The 18502-nt window shown below is 35.1% G+C and overlaps 2 protein-coding genes across 4 annotated transcripts in view; one reads left to right on the top strand and one right to left on the bottom strand.

Annotated features, from left to right (window-relative positions):
* The window catches only part of ARL13B (ARF like GTPase 13B), a 44110-nt gene that overhangs the window by 20356 nt on the left and 5252 nt on the right, over nucleotides 1-18502 (bottom strand). For all 3 annotated transcript variants that reach the window (XM_083362031.1, XM_083362032.1, XM_083362030.1), the window contains exons 4-5: nucleotides 16993-17242; nucleotides 1210-1315 (exon numbers count right to left, since the gene is read on the bottom strand). In XM_083362031.1, coding sequence (XP_083218157.1) covers nucleotides 1210-1315; nucleotides 16993-17242 — 356 coding nt within the window. The remainder of the gene's footprint in view (nucleotides 1-1209; nucleotides 1316-16992; nucleotides 17243-18502) is intronic.
* Nucleotides 3948-18502, top strand: part of PROS1 (protein S) — a 53671-nt gene continuing 39116 nt past the window's right edge. Inside the window, exon 1 of the mRNA XM_083362029.1 lies at nucleotides 3948-4180. The gene's annotated coding sequence lies outside the window, so the exon portion shown is untranslated. The remainder of the gene's footprint in view (nucleotides 4181-18502) is intronic.

Below are 18502 nucleotides of genomic sequence, written 5' to 3'. Positions count from 1 at the left end.
TCCATTCCCGGACCGCTTCCAGGCAACGGGACATCACGTCGAGAGCATCACTGATGTGGTTTGGCGTTGAGATGAAAAGTTGGGTGTCATCAGCATACTGATGGTAACCTACTCCAAAACCACAAATGATCTCACCCAGCGGTTTCATGTAGATGTTGAACAGGAGAGGCGAGAAGACCGAACCCTGAGGAACTCCACAAGCGAGAGACCTTGGGGTCGACCTCTGTCCTCCTGCCAACACCGACTGCGAGCGTCCCAGGAGAAAGGAGGAGAACCACCGAAGAACTGTGCCTCCCACTCCCAGTCCCCTGAGGCGCCGCAGTAGGATACCATGGTCAATGGTATCGAAAGCCGCTCTATATGCTGCTCTATTTTCAGAAACTCTGGTTTATAATTATTAATATAATATTAAAAACAAAAGAATTAATGCATTGTACTCTATCAATCCAATGCACTACTACTGAGGGGACAGTATATTTGACATTTGCATCTCTCAAGAATACCATATGGAAAGAAGAGCTTAAGACAAACCTATTATAGGTTCAAGGGATATTTGGGATGGCTTGCACTGGTACATTCAGTTGTGCCTAGCAGCCCTACACCTATAATTTCAACACAAGTGAAATGACATTTGATGCTTACAGAAAACATTCATATGGAGAATGTTGGCATATCAGTCAAGAACGATCTTCTTCCCCAGTTAATGTGATAGTTCTTCATTTTATTAGTGAATGAAAGAAAATATAGCAGAAATGTACATTTCCATAGCATGTTGTTACTGCTGTTGTTATGGTCTTTCAAATCAATCTTAGCTTCTGATGACAGGTCCATGCATTTTATTTATAACTTTATAGGAAGTTGTGGCTCCATAACAAACCAGACAATTTTAAAAAGCCTGAACTGATTAACCTGTTTATGAACCAACAACAGATAGTAGTACCTGAATATTAGGCTTCATCAGAAAATTCATTGCTTTAAAAAAAAGTAAGCTGATATTCCATTAAGCACTTTTCTGAGAAATAACTTTCTGAAATTTGCTTATCATCCAGGTAATAAGCAACCAAATCATCTTTCTCATGGCCATCACTAATCAGACATAAAAAGACATATGATATAGAGAAAAATAAAGTGATAGAATTGCATAATTTTATTTCAAAATTTTGCAAGCATCATATTTAAAGAAATTAATCTTATTTAAAATGCACTTACAATCTGACAGAAGCATTTATGCTCATTGACAAGCTTTTCAAGAGACAAATATTCAATCACATCTGCTTCTGCCAAGGCACCTTCTTTGTCTTGTTTATTTGCTAATCTAAGGGGAAAAAAGATCAAATAAAACATATGGTAATACTACCTACTATGGTTAAAAATCAATGCAAATCAATATGGATAAGCAGAATCTATACAAATAACAGGGGACACACAAAACATTTTTCTATAGCCAAACATAAATATTACTGTTGCCTATTTATTAATAGTTTCTTCTCAGTGGAATAAATACAAATCGTTAATTTATTTTCTCACTTCTCTTAAATGTCAGAAAGCCTATATCTTGATCAAACCCATCCTAGGTGAACTAAACTCAAATAATTTTCTGTAGAAGGCAGTTAAAGCTTCATTTTCCTATTATGCTTGTCCTTTCTAGAATTTACACTTCCTTAAAATGCTGCCCTTTTTAGACTAATTCTCTGAAAAGCAAATGAGTGAAATATATGTGAAAATGCCTAAGTCTGACTCTGATGATCATACGATGACAATAGGCTTATAACAGGCATGTCAAACTCGCAATGGGGTTTTGGCGTGACGCATCTGGCTCGTGGGTCGGCGTTTGACATGCCTGGCTTACAATGTTATGTTGTAAGAAAGCAACTCTATCAGCTTTTTATGGCAGGAAGTTTCACTGGGTTCACTTCAAAATAAATACACTTAATAAGATTGCGGCAGAAGTGTTTGTGTACTGTACATGTTCCTTCATAACACAACTAATGTCACAGTAAAAGTATTATGATATCAAAAGTTAAATTAGAAAGAAAAAATATTGTTCTTGCAAGTTTTAAATTTGAAAGTTTGAAACTTGCAAACTATTCTTGGAAGCAGCTGTAAGTTTAGAAAATGTCTTGTTCTGGCAATGGATGGACATTTCCAAGTTTGTGATCTACCTATATGATAAAGTTCCGAGCTGCCCTTATTTACAGACAGGTTGGCAACTCAATGGAGGAAATATGTTTGAAAAATCCCAGGATTTAAAATAATCAGATAGAAAAGCCTATACACAAAATAGTTGATAAGATTGATCTTCCTATTTTTGTTCTTCTAAGGAAAATATCAATTTTCATTAGTCACAGCAAAGTTATTAAAAATGTTAGAATAATATTTCCCTTTCTTGGAAATGAACTACAAACCAGCATACTTAGGCAACATTCTTCCCCACTTGTACTTGTTATGATGTTTTTCAGTGTAGGTTGCAAATGTCTAGATCAGGCATGTCAAGCTGCCGGCCCACTGAGCAGATGCATCACGCTGAAACCGCGCCCATCCCATTGCCAGCAATGGGGAAAAAGTCATGATACATCATGCAACGTCATGTGATGTCACGAGTTTGACATGCCTGGTCTAGATAAATAGTAGTGACAAGATCTACATTAAAACATTTGATTTAGAACCAAGAGCACGCTTAGTAAAAAAAAAAGTGCTCTCCTTGTAGTTCACTTATTTTGTTAAATTGCTCTAAAATAGCCTTCCCCAGCTCAGTGCTTTTTTCCAAATATGTTGGACTACAAATGGAGAATATCATGATGTAGACTACCAAGCAGCATTGCAAAAAAAAAGTGACATTATATTTAGAGATACACAAAACAGAAGACAATCAGTTTCTCTGTAAATTTTTCCCTAAACGTAAGTTTGCAAATTTACCTATTTTGGCACCGGGCAACTATTATACCAGAATCACACAAGTAGTTATTTCATATCTTCTCAATTGGTTGTAATAAAATTTTAACAATTGTTTAAATGAAGTTTAATTATTCTTCCTCTAAGGAGCTTAGTATAGTATGCACTGTTCTTCCCCCAGCTGATCTGTATAATTACTCTATGAAGTGTATTGGGATGAGAGTACAAGTCCAGATTATTCAAAGCTTAATGTCAAAGAAGTATTTGAGAGAGAGAGAGAACAAAAACCTAGAGTTGTCCACTTTATTACAATACACTATCTGCAATGCTTTTCACAACTGTTTCTTTCCTCATTAATTTTAATAATAGTTCAATAGTGGAATTAATATACGGAATTCAACATCATATAAGAATTGTTTTTACCCTCTACCACCACTTTATATATTGAAAGAATGAATAAAATGTTGTGTTGTACTACATCCTCTACATCACAGCATTTCCATTGACATGTATTGGTTCAGCTATATAATAATAATTTGAAAGTACAAACAGATGGCAAAATGAGTAAAACTCAGTTTGCACTTAGACCATTTAAGAAAACTCCATAATTCTCCTCAAATCTCAGCAATAATTTCAAATATGTTTTTTTCTGTTAACAATATATTCCTTTTATTTATTTATTTTAAAAAAACTTATATATTTACTTAAGCTTTGATGGTGTACATCAAAATAGCAAAAGAATAAAAATACAAAGCTAAGTAAAAGATAACAGTTACTAATAAAACATTACTAAAACATAAACAAACTTTTGGCAATACATTCTCTCCTTCCTCAATGTTTTCCTTGCTTTCATTTTAAGTATTTGATGTTCATTTTTAGGAAAGTATTAGCATTAAGCAACAGGTATTTTCACTGTAAGCTAGAAATTACAGTAAGGAGAGAGCTAGATGAAACACTTCCTGGTATTGGCTCATTAGAATAAAAGGGCCCGCCTTGGAAGAAAGGTTGTACAGTATCTCTAACAGGCAGAACCAGATTCTCTAGGAGTAAAGTAACTAATGTGCTTTACTACTACAGTGCAATAGAACCAACTAAGACTCTCACAGATCCATGGATTTTCAAGACACACTTCCTAAGTAATTAAGTTCTAGAGCGATTAAGCAAGCAGAAACTTTTAAAACGGGAATCACATTCCAGATCTATTATGTATGCACATATGGATAGTGCAAGTGTCATATCCTTAAGTACAAAACGATACTGAGACACAGGATTTTTTAAAAGGAAGAGGGTAAGTGTATTGTGTTTATCATACACTAAATAATTTTAATTAGGAAAATGTAATATTTAATATGTGTTTAAAATAGGGTTTGCCCTCTGCTAAATGTGACGTTATTTCTGTTGTATATGTTTGTAGAAATCTATTGTTTTAATACAGAAATGTTATTTTGCTAACAAGTATTTAATGGTTTAAATGTAGTTTCATTTGAAAGCATGCCAGATTCTTCCTTTGCACAAAGTTTCCTTTTTAAAACTAAAGGGTTACTGAAAAATACGTAATAGAGGTTGTGGTCTGAACAATGGATTGACTGACATTCTCAGAGACCACAGAGAGACCTTGTTGTGAGGTTAACTGCATGGCATACAACACTAAATGAACAATTGTGTGTTTTTGTGTGTGTACCCACACTTCTAAATCATGTTTTGGTTTGGGAATGATAACATGTTTATTATACATATTTGAAAATCCTTCACTAGGACAATGTCTAAACAGGCAGTTGAGAAACTTCAGCATTTTTATTACAGGAATTATGAGAACGGGAGTGTATGTGTACATTGCTAGCAATGACATCATCTGCTGTGCATGAAAATACTGAATACAGAAACTCAGCAGTTCAGTTCAGCTATAACAAAGGATATTAACGGTGTTAACATGCAAATTTAATTTAGGACCTCCATAATTTTTAATTATGTATATTATTTGAACAAAAGTTACTAAAGAAGTAATATTATGTCTTTTTCTGTTAAGGAATATTTTCATCAGCGTGCTGCTATATAAATAGAGTGCAATGCATTATTACCTCTCCTTTGCAGTAGACAAAATATTTGTAGAGAAGCAGCCCCTCCAGCACTGGGGATGGGAATTCACAGATTTTTAATACTGATCAATAAATATCACATTACAATTCTACTTCTTGAAGGACTCTTACTTTCTTGTTCCCAGTAGCATTAGCATAGGTCACACATCTATGTTAATATAGCAGTAATATAGTACTCAAAACTCATGTTTGTTGTTGCAGATTGAGCTAGATTGTTCTAGTTTCATTGCAAGCCATTGTATACAATAACACCACCTCATTCTTAACCATGCTGTCTTTCTCTGGGAGTGTTAATTATCTCTACCTTGTATTATTAGGATCACATATAGTACAGTAATAAACATCAACAAGGACTTTCTAAATAAAAAAGTTGTGGAAAGAACAATATTTGGGCTAACTCAGGCAGAACAGCCTTGGATATTATTCTCTTCTTTTGGAGTACATAACTTAAGGGCAACACGAGATACTCAAAATACTCAGCTCTAGAGATCACAGTCCCTGTAGAAGTTGCTGCAAAATTGTATTGATTTTTTTACTTGAAAAGCAGATTAAATTATAAATTCTAATTTAATGTGACAGCAAACAAAAATTATGGAGAGCCTTAAATTAAATTTAATGCTTCACCTCTATTTTTTCTTCTTATTGTTTGGACATTCAGACCCCACTAAGTCATTCAAAGGCCAAGGTAATTTTTGGTCCAAATTACTTGTACATTTCTGATCTACTGTATATATTACTTAGAAGCAATGCTTATGTAAGAAAAAAGAAAAATAAGCTGTATTATTCCAGAAAGGACAATAGTGTTACAAAAAAGCTTTTCAAGAAATTATAGATCATTTTTTAAATGGCAAAAACACAAAAAACAAAAAGCATTTATAATTTCCTCCTCCATTACAAAGCAATATTAAATAAAAAATATATTTTTAAAAGACTAGTACCATTAAACTAAGTAAGCATGAAATAGCACAGAAAAAATAGATTTCCTAAAAATAGGGAGTTTGAAGAGGATTTAAGATGTTAATAGTGTTGATTATTTTTTGCCATCTTACTCCAAAAAAACTGTTGATTCCTTATACTGATGCTAAAGTTTGATAATGGTGTGTGTGTGTGTGTGTTTGTATGTGTGTGTGTGTGTGTGTGTGTGTGTGTGTGTGAGAGAGAGAGAGAGAGAGAGAGAGAGAGAGAGAGAGAGAGAGAGGGGTTATAAAGGTAGTCCTCATTTAGGACAGGGACCATTTGCAGTCACAATAGTGATGAAGTAGTAATTTTGTAACCAATGTCCACATTTACAACCCTCATAGTGTGTGTGTGTGTGTGTGTGTGTGTGTGTGCGCGTTCACTGCTGCATTTTTCCTTCCCCATCCACCCTGCACTCCCAGAGTAGAGACATTGCTTACAAAACATATCTCTTCCTAAGCTGCTTTTATCCAAAATATATCCCTAAAAGTGCTAACTGCAATGTAACAAGCTCAAATGAGTTGATTAGAACCCTCTGCAGGCTGGCATCTGCGGCCTGAAATTGACAAGACCTTAATCAGTTACATGCAAACATACAGTTGTTTGCCTCGCAACTGCAATAGGAAAACAGCTGGGGTAGCTCTTTCTTCACAATGTATATCTGCTTACTTCCTCCATCTCCAAAGAACATAAATAAAAACATCAATTCTCTTCCTGCTCACTATTGCAGCATTGGGGGAGCATACCAAAGGGTGGAGAAGTGGGGCAAAAAAGAGCTACAATATTTGAACTTTTATCAGGCTTCCTCAAGAGTTTTGGAAACCCTCCCCACTGTTTGAATTTTGGAGTCATATCTTTCTGACACTGTAAAGCAAAGGAAATTGAAATAAAATTGTAAGCACAGTTGCAATCACATTCCCTGATGGGGAATGTTAGGGTTTTTTAATGGGTCTTTTATTGTTTTTATTGTTATTGTAATTTTTAATTGGGCATTTGTTTAATTCCTTTTAATTTTTGTATTGTTATTTATATATGCCCTGTTAACCGCCCTGAGTCCTTCGGGAGAAGGGCGGTATACAAATTTAATAAATAATAATAATAAAATAATAATTTGAGATATCAACTGACTTCCAGTGGGAAAACCAGATATTTTTAGGAAACACTTCTAGGGAGGCAATAGTATCTATTGTGGGAAACATGTCCTGCAGATGTTTAAACAATTATGTTTAGGCATGTGATATCAGGAGTCTTTCCTGGATTGATACTCCCAGGTGACTGTTGTCAGCTCTACAATGAACCTGGCTGCAGCTATCTTGCTCGTTCTAGGTTGCCACACAAATGGGAGGAGGTATGAGGATCTTTGCTAGCCTAAACAATTCTGTGTCCTGTGGGAACCAAGGACATTCTGTCAGTTATGCTAGTGGGTTGGGTGTGGGGGGGTGTTAGAAAGCCCGCCAAACTATTCTATTTAGAAATGTAGCTGATTACACAGTACTGGGGTGGGATATTTGACTTTGTAATAGTGTAACTCTTTGGAGGGAATTTTAGACTTGGTTTCACTTTTGGCCTTGCCGATATTTTGTATTCTTTGAGGAAGCCTGAAGCCTCAGAGTTCTGATTTATTTGGCTCTATCTATTGGAACCATGACCACTGCATAAATGGACTAATTAATTTCTGCAGGTTTCGCTTTGCTCCTTCAGTAAGGACATCTGTCCTTTCTTTCTATCTCAAAAAGTGTTCCAGTATTGCTACCTGCACAATGGAGTCAACCATTTATTTTCTCTGCTGACTGGGAAACTAAGTTTTTGACAATTTGGGAGTACTGACTGCATTTTTTTTCTACCTTTAGTGGAAGGGAGAGCAAACAGACATGAGCCCATTTGCAATGGGCTTTTATGACTACCATCATCTACCACCAAGACTAATTAAAATATGAATGGGAACCTTGTACTGGATGTTTTTGTAAGCCAAGACAATGGAGACAATTAAGTACACCTCCGGTGACTTCTTTTGCATTTCATTCTGTGACATAAATTTGAATATTTTACATACCAGTTGATTCACTTTAAGTTTACATTGGCCAACCAATGCTTGTGCTCTGGAGGTATTAAAATTAAATAAGAATTTAAGTACTTCTTGATGGCACAGGATCAAACTCCTGAATCTTCAAGAAATATTCTAAGCCCCAGAGGAGTAACTGCTATTTTTCTTTCTGACAGAAACTGAGTGAATTGGCTGAAAGGAAATCTGACAAATTCTTTACTGTAGTTTAGATTTGTGTTTGTAAGAAATATGCGTCTACGCTTTTGATTCCACGGCTGTGCATAATTTGCCAGTTTTCTATCATATCACCTTATGCTCAAAAAGAGATGCTTCAACATAGATTTGTAACTAGTGCATACAGAGTGGTAATATCTTGAGAGGGGGAAAATCATTCAAATAATACAATAATTAAAGCAAAGGTATTTTCCAATTTTGAAGATGAAGTGGTTGTTGAGGGAAGTGTGATGTATTTTTTCCTAGGAACATCCCAAAAATACATTGTCTTTATTCAAAATGATGTGTAAAGTGCCACCAATGCTAGGTGTTTTGGACAACTTTTGGGAGTAATTTGAAGTTGAATATAAGGGTACTCTGACAGTGGAAGGGTAAGGAACATTAATTCCAAGTATAGGCATTTAGGAAGTGCACAGGCTAATATTTTACAAGCAACCAAAAGAAAGATAATTCAGTGTCTGTTCCTGCAACATTCATTCCTTTCCCTGCCTTGATCAGCTTATTTCTCCCAAGGGAACCACTCACAGTTTAAGAGATTCAAAACCCATTGGAGGTATCTAACCTACTACTACTGTTGTTAGGGAATAATGTGGCATGAATGAAGGTTCAGCTCTTCAAATCTGGTCATCTCTGATGCTCAGCAGTTTCCATTAATGTATCAAGGGACAGTGTTGTGTTATCCATATGATTACCAACCATGGTGGTGGTAGTGGGTGGGGGGTGGAGGCGGGAGGAGGGAGAGGATTGAAAATAAAAAGAAAAGAATGATGAAATGATAAAATCAGAAAGGATTTACAATAAGATGGTGATGTGGCTACAATCGTTATAATGAGCTCCTCCTAAAACTTATCATCTGCATTTTAATTCACCACTTATTTTTAAATTACTTCATTTTCTCACATCTTAGTGAAAATAATATGCTACTGAATCTTATTTTATTGAAAGTACATTCACACTGCAGTCATGGGGAAAGGAAGAAGTGCCAAGGTTTTGCAGAGCATTTCTACTGGAGCAACACAGGGCTAGACAAAGGGACCACCTCTTTCTCTTTCAGGAAAGAAGTATTTGGCCTTATTTCTAGAATGTATGGAGATTCTAGAGATATTAGAGCTTTTCAGCTCTTTGGATTAGAAATGAAAAAGGTGCTAGGAACACAAGCATAGCATCTGTTTCCAATAACAAACTGATCTGGAACAGCAGACAAATGCTTGATTTCAATAAAAAGTACATCCGTTTTAAGAAGCTGTAAATAAGAACATTTGCAACCTCACCCATATTGAAAAACTGTACAGCACTAATATAGGTTTATTAAAATACTAGTTTATATGTTGATCATTTTAATTTGCCCTCCCCAAAAAAGGGTAAAATGTGGGGGGGAAATAAAGTACCAATATTAAGATGTGAAAAATAGTGTGTATTTCCATACAGCTTTTGAAACAGCTTTCTAAAATGAATACAAAGAGTCTACAAGAAATTGTCTGCTACACCATGTTGCAAATTTTTGCAACTTTTCTGTACAAAAGTTTTTGCTATGTTTCTAATAAGATTGAGGATTAATAAATGCTAATGAAAGTGATTTTAATTCTTAGGTATACACTGCTGACTTGGGTTTAATACTTCTGAACCTTAATATATTCATCGGAAGATGAAAGACCGCCTTCAAGAGCTAAAGCTGAGAGCAAAGGAACTACAATTACTTGAAGAGAACAACCGTGTTGTTAATGCTATTAGAGAAGAAAAAGGAGAATTTGAACAAGCAGCTGTTATTTTTGAAAAGGAGCCCATAACTGAAAGGTACTTGCATGAAGTACAACAACTTCATAATGATATTAATCGTTTGGCAATGGATGTTCAAAAATTTAGTCGGCAGCAGAAAAGTTTGGTGACTTCCATGAGAAGATTCAGTGTGCTTAAGAAAGAATGCAGCAATACAAAAGCAATTAAAGTTCAAGCAGAGCACATTAATAAGGGCTTGGATGATCTTTCAAAAATAGTGAAGAGGGAAGAAAAAGAACATAGCTCATCATCTGCCATTAGAAGAGTCCTCAGTACTCAGCGTGCAGCCCTGTTCCATCGTTTCCAAAATATAATGATTATGTACAATAATGCCATAACAAACAAACAAGAAAAATGTAAGGATTTCATTATGCGTCAGCTGGAAGTGGCAGGAAAAGAAGTATCAGAGGAAGAACTAAATAATATGGTTGAACAAGGGAAATGGGAAATCTTCAATGAAAATCTGCTCACAGAGGTCAAGATTACTAAAGCCCAGTTATCTGAGATTGAACAAAGACATCGAGAACTGGTCAATCTGGAAAATCAAGTGAAAGACTTAAGAAGCCTTTTTTTTCAAATATCACTTTTGGTAGGCGAACAAGATGAAATGATCAACAGCATTGAAATGGAAATTATTAATACTCAGGATTATGTCCAAATATCAAGAGAAAAGTTCAGGCTGGCAGCTAAGTATCGAAAAAAGAATCCATGTAAAGCACTGTGCTGTTGGTGCTGTTCCTGTTGCAAATGATTTGTCCTCTGGGCAATTAAAACTGAAGTTCTGATCCACAAAATACTGAATAGGACTAAACATGCTATAAGGAAGGTGGTCTTGCTGTACTACTAAGAATATGTACATTTTTCACATTATATTTGCTTTCCTTAATCACATTTGCTCTCCAATGCAGAATTTGCTGAGAGAAGAATTCACTACACATTGAAAATAAGAAATGGGATCAAATATAAGGATTTTTTTTTAAAATTCCTATTTATATCCCACCCTTCTCCGAAGACTCAAGGCGGCTTACAATTTAAAGCACAAATCAATGTGCTTACCAATAGCCTTCATTCTATGCATATGCCTGCTTATTAGGGCTTTCGGGGGGGCCCAGTGGCATTATTACAAAGTCAGCTTATTGCCCCCAACAATCTGGGTCCTCATTTTACCTACCTCGGAAGGATGGAAGGCTGAGTCAACCTTGAGCCTGGCGGGATGCGAACCTGCACTAATTGCAGGCAGCTGGTGTTACTTAAGGAGGCATTAGCCCACTGCTCCACCAAGGCTCTGAATATATACCAATGGTATATTTTGCCAATATACCATTGGTATATATACTATACACTATTATTCTTTGGTAGCTAACTTAGTAATTCCTTTCTAAAACTGTGAAAAGGGGTATTGTCTTGTCCTTTCTACATGCTGCTTTAAAAACATGAATGTGGCACAAAGGAATATTATTATCAATTCATTATCATGTCACCGGTACCAGTGAAGAAGCTGTTTGAGACAAAGGCACAACTCTACTGTCATATTTAATTTTAGACAAGTTCCGTGGAATTAAATGCATCGTCCTAGCAATTTTGTTTAAGTAGTTTGGATAAAGAAAAACTGCAAACCTACTGTTAACATAAGACAGGATATACAGGAAGTCTTCAGCTAATATCAATTTGTTCAGCAACTGATCAAATTTATGACCTACCAAATGATCCTCAAAGTTCCAGCCATCTGAGTACCCCTGTGGTCATGTGATTACAATCCAAGCAAGCCCTTGGATGTCCGCCTCATGATATGTCATGTGATCATATTGTGACCTTCCTTGCTAGCTTACCACAAGCAATGTCAATGGGAGAGCTGGCAGAGAAGATTGCAAGCCACTCCTGTAAGAGCCCCCAGCTTACCTACATCCATGCAACACGCTCTAAGATTTTCCTGCAGTCAGAAAGGGCTATGTCATGTGAGTGCATCACTTAGTGATGGCAATCTCAGTTGCAGACATAACCCCAAGACATGCAGGAAGTGGAGGAGCACAAGAGGGGAGATCAGGGGAGAGCTTATGAGGCCAAATGCAGGGCTGCTGTGAGAGGATGGGGGAGGATGGGGATGTCTTGAGAGGTCCAAAACCAAACATGAATTGAGGGAGGCCCAGAGAGCTTGGGGGTCCAGTGAGTTGGGAGAGGCTGGGCAGGGATTAGGAAGCCCAGTGTAAGTTGCAAATGAGTTGGAGGATGAGGGGGTAATGGCAAAGGCTGCACATGTGACATCTTTCAAGAAATAATCATTTCAATGTATTAGTGATATTATACTCCCTGAATACCAGCAATGCATTGTAAAAATTAAGCACAACTGTGGAGCATAAACCAAAGCTATGTACGAATGCTGTGTCATTATAAAATTCTTTTATTTAGTTTAGATAAAATTTTGAAATAGCTATAGGGATGTAACTTTGCTCCAAAAACAAAAATAGAATTCTTCAATGGATTACTCTAACAAAACAAAAAAAAATATCAATTTTGGGGAAATATATAACCCAGTTTTAGGTTCAAGCCTGTGTCTTTCCTTATGTAAACCAGGCTTATAAATAGGTAGAAAACAGAAACAGAAGAAAATTAGGAAATGTTATTAACAGCATTGAAGACAATTATTACTGTAAATGAGATCTTTTTTATTGCTGTGCAAGATAATTAAAAATGTTAAAAATGTTAATAATAGCCAAATATAAAACTATTACAAACATTAAGTTCCTAACTGCAGTTTGTGTTTCATAAGGTTTACAAAGGAAAATGCTTTTTTAAAAAAGTGGCAAAGCTACAGTCTACATTCAAATTAGTTTCAGTTTATATTCTGACCTTAGAATAAACAAACAAAAATTGTGATTAAGGTATGTGTTTTTACCACTACTAATATGGGAACAGAAAGCAAGCAACTAATTTCCATTTAAAGGATAAATTTTGGACAGTCTTACTATCATTTGGTAGTTGTTATTTTCACTTGTATAAAAATGCAAATTCCTGTTTGCCTACAATAGTGTACAATATATAATCTTTGTCATCATTAAAATTCAAAAACAATAATTCAGACTATTTTTTAAGATTAAATCACAGATTCCCAATTATGTGACTAAAGGAATTCTGACTTTATACAAGCCATGAATAAAGTCTGAAAACAGAGGACATTTAGCAGGCAGGGGAATAAATATGAATTTCAAACATTTAAAATAATTCATTCATAACACATTTTGGCATTTAAACTTGAGACTTATCACAAAGAGCTTAAAAAAAATAAAGCATGAAATAATCCCCAGCAGCTGGTGATTTTTTTTTACTCTTAACATTTTTTTCCAAATCTTCAATTTATAAAAAAGAGTTATTACCTGCACATAAAAGTCAGTACTAGCCAGACAGGTTTGCCAGATCAATCTAGCCAATAAAGTTCATATTAATATTTTTTCAAACAATATCTTCCTCAGTTTAATACAGCCTTCTAATTTAAAAGCATTTGAAGAAACAGTTTTGGAAACAGTGTAATGGAAAAGATTGTGTTATTCAGGAAGATTTCTATGTTTAAAGCTAAAGGGTTTTATCTAATTGTGCCTGGAAAAAAAATTGGTTTACAGATATATATTGGAAAAAATAGGGAGAATAAAAGGTGCTGCATCATACATCTGGGGACGCTTTACTAAAAAACAGATTGTTCTATATAAACTGTCTTTGTCCTTCCAAATGACACAGAAAGTAATGTGCTGATATAAATAGAATGTGCTGATAGAAATAATTCAAACATTGGCCTATGAAAATTACTAAGAAGTTGTTGTTGTTGTTGTTGTTGTTGTTGTTGTTGTTGTTGTTATTATTATTATTATTATTATTATTATTATTATTATTATTATTATTATTATTTCCATTTATATCCCGCCCTTCTCCGAAGACTCAGGGCGGCTTACAAGCTTAGCAGTAGCCTTCATTCTATGTATATGCCTGCTTATTAGGGCTTTCACACACACCCCAGCAGCATTATTACAAAGTCAGCTTATTGCCCCCAACAATCTGGGTCCTCATTTTACCTACCTCGGAAGGATGGAAGGCTGAGTCAACCTTGAGCCTGGTGGGATGCAAACCTGCACTAATTGCAGGCAGCTGGTGTTACTTAAGGAGGCATTAGCCCACTGCTCCACATTATTCTTGTGATACTATGTGTAATTATTGACAGTTATTTGCTATATTTTCTTCTCTAATACACAATACAATTAGTTTGGTGTAGTGCTTAAAGGCCCAAAATTGAGAGAACAGAGTTTTAGTCTTGCCTTAGAAATTGGCTAGTTGGATCACTTTAGCCCAATATTTCTTTCAGCCCTAGGAAGAAGGCAATGACAAATTACTTGCCAAAATGTTGCCAAGTCACCAATTGTTAAGTCTTATGTAAAATCCACCCCTCTCAAAAAAAAAATCCTCCACCAAGATAAAGAAATAAATGCAACAATGAACAATGTGCAGTTGTATATAACTGACAGTCAAAAGCACAAGAGGTCATTTTTAACCAACTTCAAAAGAAAAAAAGCTGTGCTCTTTCTACGTCTTGCAACATAAATAAATGCTGAGTGGACATACTTTAAAGGGAGTGGCATAAGAAAAACCAGCTAAGCAAGGCTCACCATTCAAGATGGAATGCTAGATAGAGAGAAAAAAAAAAGATAAGGAGCTGCTCAAACAGTAACCTAGTGCTGGTCTAGGAAAGAAATGCATGTTGTCCCTGTCATTGCTCTGCTTCATTCTACCTGTTACACTTCACTGTTTTCTTTCAAGCAGACAATATTGCTACTACAACATGTCTTAGTTGTAAACATAACTGTGACTGCTGTTCTCCTAGTTACCTAGTACAATGTAAAAAGCTTTTAACCTCTTTAGTATTATATAAAAATGAGACTTGTTTAACTCAATAGAAAAATTAAGCTTCGGTAAGGCTACCATTACAGACGTTTTTTCTTTTAACAATGATTTGTGAAGTATATGGATTCTCACTTAATGCTAAACTATAGTAACATTATAGTTTGTAATTATGATGGTAATCGGAATTGGGATTTCCATTGCTAAGCAATACACTTGTAAAGCACGATGCCATATGGCTGCACTGCTAAGCAATTGTAATCCTGACTGTCATCAAGATCCCAGGACCATGTGGGTCATGAAATGGGAACAGGTGGAATCCCAAGCAAGGAGCATGGGGAAAGGAGATATAAAATGGAGTTGTTGGGTGTGTGGATGTTGTGAGAGGCACTATAAAATGTGGGTGGGCTTATAAATTGTGAGATATAATTCACCTGAAAAGTAATTAACCATAATTTCTAGGGAAAAAATACTGGGAATGTAAAGGATTGTAATTTTTAACAGTTATAACGCCCCCACCCCCCAGTTCTAGTTCTGTGCCTAGAATCTGTATATATTCAAGCAATTTGTGACTAATCATTTTTGTTCTAAAATGAGTCTTTCATGCTATCTACACTATCAGAAAAAAATCCTATTTAAATCTCAACTTCCTTCATTAACATATAATATAAAAAGCGCTAAAGGCATTTCAACACTAATCTGGCATGAATTTTTATCAGGAATCAACAACACTTAAAGATATATCAGCAAAAGTGGAAAGTCAGTCATGTTTACTTATTATCAAATCTCAATAGGTAGCTAGTGCATGTTGAACATTATATAATAGGCCTACAGCTGACTTTAATCACAACCGTGGCACAAAAGGATACAGGTACAGCTAAATTATACCTCAGCTTAGGAATTAGTCCACTAATAAGTTAGTGTTTAGTTTAGTTTGTTTTACTTTAAAAAACCTTTGGTGAATACCCACTGCTTTTAACATTATGGAATTAATGAGGTAGTAAACATCAAAATCTAGAGTGGTATAAGGAAAATGCAGTTAACTTATAAGGGAGGGCTTGAAATCCTTTTCATGTTGTTGAACCAATGTTCAGCAACATAGCTAGTATGACTGCTTTCCTAAATAATCACAGTCAACATAAACAGTTTTCACAGCAAGTCATTTGAATTATTCATCAATTCTGCTTCATTATTTAAAACCACATAAAACCATATATTTAAATATTTTCAAACTAAAAATGTTTCTCAGGATTAGATACAAGCACATAGACACACATTATTAACCGTAAGGAATGTCAGTGCCGAGAATGCCAACCAAAACACTTCAGATAAGAAGATCTTATTTGTACATGTAAAGGACTACATTTATTTTTATGTATACAATGAATACAAATTTTCCATTGTAAATAATGAGAGTTCTTCTGGGACACAAATATTCTCCGGAGCAATTTAGTATTTGCAAATAAATTCTGCAGCAACATGAACTAAAGAGCCTACGTCTCAATGTTATTATATAAACCAAATCCTGCTATATTATACCCAAGAATGAAATATGAAAGAAATGCAATCTGTCAACCTATAGCAAAATACAGAAGATACCATTTTAAAAATGCCCTTCTTTCTACAAATGCACTATGGAAAAGTTCAAAATGTTGCAACCTTGTAAGGGCTTTTGTATCAAGAACATTTATGAGAAAATGTTACCCATCATAATATTTCTTTGAAAATTCTATCCAATGAGAACCATCTTAACATATGGTTATTTTTTTTAGATTGTTTGATAATGTCAGTTCTCAGAAGTTAACAATATTTAGAATGCATCAATTGCACCCTCTGGTGTTGGGCATGCATATCTCTTTAATGATGTTTTAATAGACCATTTATATTTTAATACTGCATCTATCATTACTAGTTAAAATAAAATAGTTACAATAATCATAATAGCCAAAGGTTTACTACCATACAAAAAACTAGCATATAAAAAGAATACATAGAGCCATTATGGGCTTTATTTATGTAACATAATTTTCCTATTATTTCTAATTATTTTAACAGTAGTACAATCATTTTCAATATATAATATTTAAATATCTTTAAATTTATGTTACTTACACTAATACAGGTTTCCCTGATATCTTGGGATGTCTTAGAACTTCTGAGATTGTTTCTTTTGTCTCTTCCATTCTTTCCACATCACTTGAATCCACAACAAATATTACTCCATAGGATTCAGCATAGTAATTTTTCCAAATGCCCCGGATACGTTTTCCACCTCCTAAGTCAAAAATTGTTACTTCAAACCATCGTTGTTTAAGATCAATTTTAGAAAAGCCAACTGTTGGAGCCACATCTTCAGGGGATTCTGACAAAATTAAAATATATTATGAGAGGCAGTTGTTTGATGAAGCTTGAATAAGAATTTTGATTTATTTTAATAATCTAATAATGTATCGGATTGTTTGGGTCTCCCACAGGTACATTTCAAAGAATAGGCAGTATTGAGTTAATTGTAAAAATAATAAAGGCAGGATACAAATAAATAAAATAAATACATTCCCAACTTTTTAGATTTTCCCAAAAACAATATGGTAAACAGAACAGAGGGTCAGCAATTATCTGGAGCTGAGAAGAAATTACAGGGTTTCATACTTGTAGAATAAGAGTAAAGAGAAGAAACATGGGGGATATTCTGATATTACATTACTCATGAATTGTACAAACATTTATACTTATGTAATAGTTACAAATTATAAACTGTCCTATATATAACAATATCTAAGCAGCAGGTAAATATATTTCTATATGAAAACAAACATTTATTATAACTCAACCTATTGTGAATTCTGATATGACCAATTATCCCTCATTAATTCCAAGCTATAACAGAGGACTGCTAAATATTTTATTGCACAAGTAAAAAATGCTATTAATCATTAGCTTATGAGCATATTGAAGCTAATAAATGTTTCAAAGCAACAGTAATATTACAATAAAGCATGCTTTTACTGAAAATTTATTTCAGACCTTATCTATACCAGAAGAATTTGAATGAAACATTAGCCAGGATCTAGAAAATTCCATATGCAGTGTTGATATACTGAGGGAACTGAATGTTCTTTTGTGATTATCCTGCATGAACTGGAATTCCCTAACAAACAGAGACAGACTTTCCTGACTTTAAAGAACAGTCATTTAAATCAATGGGGCAGATAAGCCTTTAGGTATAAAAGGTAAAGGTAAAGGTTCCCCCGCACATGCGTGCTAGTCATTTCCAACTCTAGGGGCCAGTGCTCATCTCCATTTCAAAGCCGAAGAGCCAGCGCTTGTCCGAGGATGTCTCTGTGGTCATGTGGCCGGCATGACTAGACGCCAAAGGCGCACGGAACGCTGTTACCTTCCCACCGTGGTGGTCCCTATTTTTCTACTTGCATTTTTATGTGCTTTCGAACTGCTAGGTTGGCAGAAGCTGGGACAAGTAACAGGCGTTCACTCTGTTACACGGCACTCAGGATTTGACCCGCCAAACTGCTGACCTTCTGATCGACAAGCTCAGCGTCCTAACCCACTGAGCCACCGCGTCCCTTTCCTTTAGATATAGAGGAGCTCTTTTTATTCAGAGGAA

This window comes from Vipera ursinii (genome assembly GCF_947247035.1).
Source record: "Vipera ursinii genome assembly, chromosome: 4".
NCBI classification, from domain to species: domain Eukaryota; kingdom Metazoa; phylum Chordata; class Lepidosauria; order Squamata; family Viperidae; genus Vipera; species Vipera ursinii.
Note: the sequence above shows the minus strand (reverse complement) of the source record. Positions and strands in the feature narration are given on the sequence as shown.